This window comes from Echiichthys vipera (assembly GCF_963691815.1).
Source record: "Echiichthys vipera genome assembly, chromosome: Y".
NCBI classification, from domain to species: Eukaryota; Metazoa; Chordata; class Actinopteri; order Perciformes; family Trachinidae; genus Echiichthys; species Echiichthys vipera.
This window is the reverse complement of record NC_139849.1, coordinates 141,501-147,500: the sequence shown is the minus strand read 5'-3', so window position 1 is coordinate 147,500 and position 6,000 is coordinate 141,501. Positions and strand designations below refer to the sequence as shown.

General features: G+C 29.1%; 2 protein-coding genes across 4 annotated transcripts in view; both read right to left on the bottom strand.

Annotated features, from left to right (window-relative positions):
• rnf123 (ring finger protein 123) overlaps positions 1-1,662 on the bottom strand; it is a 47,458-nt gene extending 45,796 nt beyond the window's left edge. For all 3 annotated transcript variants that reach the window (XM_083940026.1, XM_083940025.1, XM_083940024.1), the window contains exon 1: positions 1,504-1,662. The gene's annotated coding sequence lies outside the window, so the exon portion shown is untranslated. The remainder of the gene's footprint in view (positions 1-1,503) is intronic.
• Positions 1,663-3,481: 1,819 nt separating this feature from the next.
• aldh4a1 (aldehyde dehydrogenase 4 family, member A1) overlaps positions 3,482-6,000 on the bottom strand; it is a 36,826-nt gene continuing 34,307 nt past the window's right edge. The window contains exons 14-15 of the mRNA XM_083940027.1: positions 4,666-4,784; positions 3,482-4,572 (exon numbers count right to left, since the gene is read on the bottom strand). Of these exons, the coding sequence (XP_083796153.1) occupies positions 4,460-4,572; positions 4,666-4,784 (232 nt within the window). The 3' untranslated portion in view covers positions 3,482-4,459. The remainder of the gene's footprint in view (positions 4,573-4,665; positions 4,785-6,000) is intronic.

Genomic DNA, 6,000 nt, shown 5'->3' with positions numbered 1-6,000 from the left:
CACACACACACACACACACCTGGAGTCACCTGGACACACACACACACACACACACACACACACCTGGACACACACACACACACACACCTGGAGTCACCTGGACACACACACACACACACACACACACACCTGGAGTCACCTGGACACAAAAAAAAAAATTAAAAAAAAAAAAAATTATTACAACATTTTCAAAAAGGAGGAAAAATAACTAGAATATATTAAAATAAAAATATGAATATTTACTCATTTCATTTTCATTTATGTTTATTTTATTGTAATATTTTATTTATTAAAATATGAATTTCAATATATATCTTTATTATTTTGTTTTATAATAATATTTGAATAATATATATTATTTTAATTGTATTTGTTTATTATATTTTATTTAATTATTATTATTAATATATAATTGATTTTTTTTAATTTTTTTAATTTTTTTTCTGTTATTTATTAATTTTTTATCTTTTAATTAATTTGTTGAGTTGATTTTGATTTCATTTGTTATTTTTTTATCTTTTATTTATTAAAATATGAAAATAGTATTTTTATTTTATTAAGTTAGTTTTTATATTTAATTTATTAATTATTAAATTATTTATAATATATATTTTTTTATCTTTTATTAATTAAAACATGACTTCCAAGTATAAATACATTATTTTTAATTCATTTATATTTAATTATTATTATTGTAAAATTAATTTTTAATCTTTTTTTAATTTGTTGAGTTTATTTTTCTTTGATTTATTAAAATATGACTTTCAAATATATTATTTTTATTTTATATTAATATTTAATTTAATTATTATAAAATTTATTTTTTATCTTTTTTTTTATTTGTTGAGTTTATTTTTCTTTTATTTATTAATTTTTTTAATCTTTTTTATCAATTTTTTATCTTTTATTTATTGATTTTTTATCTTTTTTTTAATTTGTTGAGTTTATTTTTCTTTTATTTATTAAATTTTTTAAATCTTTTTATTAATTTTTTTTAATCTTTTTTTATTAATTTTTTATCTTTTTTAATTAATTTTTTATCTTTTTTTATTAATTTTTTTTATTATTTTTTTATCTTTTTTTTAAATAATTTTTTTTATCTTTTTATAATTATTTTTTATTAACTTTTAATCCTTTATTTATTCATTTTAATATTTATTTAATTTGTTGAGTTTATTCATAATTTACTAATTAAAATAAACCTTTCAAATAAAAACAAACACGTTTATTTTTATTAATATTAATAAAAAATAATAAAAACCGGAAGCAGAAACAAAACAACCGGATGTGCAGCGTTAGCTAGCAGCTAGCTTCCGTGACTCAGCTCCTTCTTTACATTAACAACAGTTTCCCGCGGTTTGACCGGAAACGACACGGGAACACTTTAATCCACAACACCGGAGCTAACGGCTAACAGCAGCTAACAGCAGCTAACGGCAGCTAACAGGTAACGGAAGCTAACGTTAGCCGTTAGCTTCCGTTAGCAGCGGCGCAAACACGCACCTGTTTGTCCCGTTGGAGCTTCCGGTTGTCCTCGTGCGCTTCGTCGAGGCGAAATATTAAATATGATATTCCATAACGCGCGCGACAGCTGCGCGTGTTTTGGTGCTTTTTGTGTATTTTCGTCCCGACAGGCGACGCCTCTGCGCGGACGGAGCGACGCGAGGGACAAACAGGAGGAAGGTACGGCGGAGGGAAAAAGGCGAAAGCAAAGGAGGAAGAAATATGATTTTTATTTATTAAAATATTAAAAAATAAAGGAAAAAATTGGTTTTAATGTTAGAAAAATTCTAGAGAAATTACTTTAATTTTTTGATTTGTTGAAATATATTTTTTTTAAAAGCAGAGGAGGAAACAATATTTTTATTTGTTGGAATATTCCGAAAATAGAGAAGAAAATCATTTTTATTTATTAAAATATTAAAAATAAATTGAGATTTTTAATGTTTGAGAATATTTAAAGAAAAGGGGAAATATTTTACTTTTAAAAAATATTTTAAAAGAAAAAGCAGTGGTGGAAAAAACTGTTTTTATCTGTTGAAATATTACAAAAAAAGAGGAAATAATAGTTTAATGTATTGAAATATTAAAAAATAAACAGAGAAAAATAATTTTTAATGTGTAAGAATATTTAAAAAAAAGAGAAAATATGAGTTTAATTTTAAAAAATATTTAAAAAAAAATGTTTTTATTTATTTGAAATATTACAAAAAAATCAGAGGAAAAATCTTTTTTAATTTATTAAAATATTAAAAAAAACTAAAAAAAATGTTTTTAATGTTAGAAAAATTTTAGAAAAATTAATTTTTTAATTTGTTGAAATATTTAAAAAAAAAAGGAAAATAAATATTTTAATGTGTATATTATATTATAAATATATAATATAATATATATATTATGAATATTTAAAAAAAGAGGAAATAATTTTAAAATATATTTTAAAACAAAAAGCTAATAATTTTATTTTAATTAAAAAAAATTAAATAAAATTAATTTAAAATTAGAAAAAATAGAGGTAAGATATTTTTTTTATTAAAAAAATTAAAATAAAAAGAGGAAAATGATTTTTAATGTGTTAAAAAAATATATAACTTTAATTTTTTTTAAATATTTTCAAACAAAAAGCAGCAAATTATTTTATTTTATTTCAAAAAAATATTATATTATTATATTAAAATATTTTAAGAAAGGAAAGGAAACTTTTTATTTATTGAAAAAAGAAATTTTTAAAAGAGGAAAAATATTGAAATATAAAAAAAAACAGGAAAAACTTAAAATTTATGAAAATATTTAAAAAAAAAAAAAGAAACAGGAGGAAAAATCACTTGAATTCATTAAAAATATGAATAAATTCCCGTCTATTAATAACATTTTAATGGATATCATAATAATATATATCATCATAATTCATAATAATACTAAATAATAAAGGAAACAAAGATTTTCACACATTTTTAATCAGAATAATTTAATTTTTATTGTCAAAAATATGAATTTACAGAATTTCACTTTACGTAATGAATCAAAGGCCGTTTGTACGACTTCAGAGCGACTTATCGGGCGTTTATCGTGATTGTGTCGTAACTAGAACGGCGTCTACGGACGAGCGACTCCCTGAGTGAGTCTAAGGACGTTAGCGTCGAGCGCATGAGTTCGCGTTTCTCTCACAAATGTTAAAAAACTATGATTTTTCGGAGTCGCATCGTGATTAAAAAAAACAAACGCTAAACAATCGGAGACGTTATCTCGTTAAGCTAATCTTCAATATTGATTTTTCATTGTTTCGTTAGCATTCGTCAAAATCGTCAAACCTGATTTTTTTCATCGCGGTTTCCGAAGGATTCCGTCGTGTTTAGTTCACGATTACAAAATAGCTAAAAAAAAAAAAAAACACTTAAAATTCCGAAAAAAAATTTCACGTTTGACCCTAAAAGAAGATTCGCGAAAAAACAGACGAAGGGGACGGAAGAGCAGGGTTCCGACATTTTGACAAAAAGTCGTACCATTCCGATAAAAAGTCATTCAATTTTGACAAAAGTCGTAACAGTTGAGAAAAAAAAAAAAAGTCGGTACATTTTGACAAAAAAGTCGCAATTTTAGCGAAAAACAATCGGAAGTACATTAAATTTTGACAAGAGTCGTAATATTCCGATAAAATCGTAGAATGACAAATAAAGTCGTATTAATTGAGAAAAATTTAAAAAATCGGACAATTTTGAGAAAAAAGTCTTAAATTTTGACAAAAGTTGTAACAGTTTGTTAAAAAAGTCGTAATACTCCGATTAGTTGGAATATTTTGACGAAAGTCGGAATATTCCGCATGTCCGCATTCCGAACCAACGATAGTATCTGAACATTACGAATTTTTTCGTAATTTCTTCAAAATTGTCCGACTTTTTCTTTTATTTGGTTACGAGAAAAGAAAACGCTCAAAATTCCTACAAAAGAAAAACACGTGAAAACGGACAAAGTGGGCGGAAGAGCAGAGTTCCGACATTTTGGGGAAAAAGTCGGAAAAATTGAAATTAAAAAATTGGAAGATTTTGGGCAAAAAGTCGTAAAGTGTTGACAAAAGTCGTAATATATGGTTAAAGAAGTCGGGATATTCCGCGTGTCCGCATTTCGAACCAACTTTATTATCGGAACATTGCGACTTTTGTCAAAATGTTCCAACTTTATTATCGGTATATTACGACTTTTGTGTCATTTCCTCAACATCGTCCGACTTTATCGGAACATCACGACTTTATTCTTATTCGGTTATTAAAGAAAACGCTGAAAATTCCGAAGAAATTTTTCACGTTCAACCCTAAAAACATTCACAGATTCGCCGATTAAGACGTAAACGGACGGAAGAGCGGCGTTAGCATTGGCGGCGTCCCGGCGGCGGCGTTAGCGCTGGCGGCGGCGTTAGCGTTGGCGGCGTCCGTCGTGGTCCGGGCGGCGTCCTCCCACCCCCTCAGCCCATGTACGGGTACCTCCACTCCTTCAGGGGGGCGAACGTCCGCTTCACCGCCTGCGGCGACGTCCACCTCAGGACGTAGTGCGGTCCGCCCGGTTTGTCGTTGGTTCCTGATTGGAGGGGATCAGAGAGGGGGGAGGGGTTTAAACTGTGACACACACACACACACACACAAACAGGAAGTGAGACTCGGCGACACTTACCCGACGCCCTGGCGCCGCCGAACGGTTGCTGGGCGACCACGGAGCCGGTGGACTTGTCGTTAACGTAGTAGTTGCCGGCGGCGTTCCTCAGGACGGCCGCCGCCTCCTCGATCACCGTCCTGACGACGAACGCACACAGTGAGGCTTTTATTGTGAAAGGGAAGCGCTAACAGGAAGTGCATGGGTTTGAACTCGCGGGAGAAACTACGCGGTGGAAACGATAAAAATCGTGATTAAAAACGAACGCTAGCATAATATTCGGACCGGATTTTTCATCGTTTGGGAAAAAGTCGGAATATTGCGATAAAAAAAGTTGGAACATTTTGACAAAAAAGTCAATGAATGAGAAAAAGTCGGAATATTCCGATAAAAAAGTCAAAGGATTTTGAAAAAGTCGGAATGATCCGATAAAAAAGTACGATGATTTTGAAAAAGTCTGAATATTCCGATTAGTTGGAACATTTTGACCAAAAAGTCGCAATATTCCGATTAGTTGGAACATTTTGCCAAAAAAGTCGTATTATTCCGATCAGTCGGAACATTTTGAAAAAAAGTCGTATTATTCCGATTAGTTGGAACATTTTGCCAAAAAAGTCGTATTATTCCGATTAGTTGGAACATTCTAACTAAATAGTCGCAATATTCCGATTAGTTGGAACATTTTGACAAAAAAGTCGCAATATTACGATTAGTTGGAACATTTTGACCAAAAAGTCGCAATAATCCGATTAGTTGGAACATTTTGCCAAAAAATTCGCAATAATTAAGAAAAAAAAAAGATTTTGGGAAAAAAGTCGTATTATTCCAATAAAATAGTCAAAGGATTTTGAAAGGTCGTAATATTCCGATAAAAAAGTTGGAACATTTTGACTAAAAAGGTGCAATATTCCAATTAGTTAAAATCGTACGCAATAATTGAGAAAAAAAAAAAAATCAGAAAATTTTGGGCAAAAAGTCGTAGTATTCCGATAAAAAAATCGTACGTTTATCGTGATAAAAAATTAAAATCGTGATTTAATTTAATCGTATAAAATCGTAATATTCCGATAAAAAATTTGAAGGATTTAGAAAAAGTTTTAATGTTCCGATTAAAAAAATCGTACGTTTATCGTGATTTTGTCATAACTATATACTACGGCCATTATAGTTACGACACAAGTCCTTTAAAGTCGGAATATTCCGATAAAAAAGTCGAAGGATTTTGAAAAAGTCGCAATAATTGAGAAAAATTCACAAATCGGACAATTTTGAGAAAAAAGTCGGAATATTCGATTAAAAAAGTCGGAATATTCCGATAAAAAAGTTGGAACATTTTGACAAAACAGTCGCAATAAT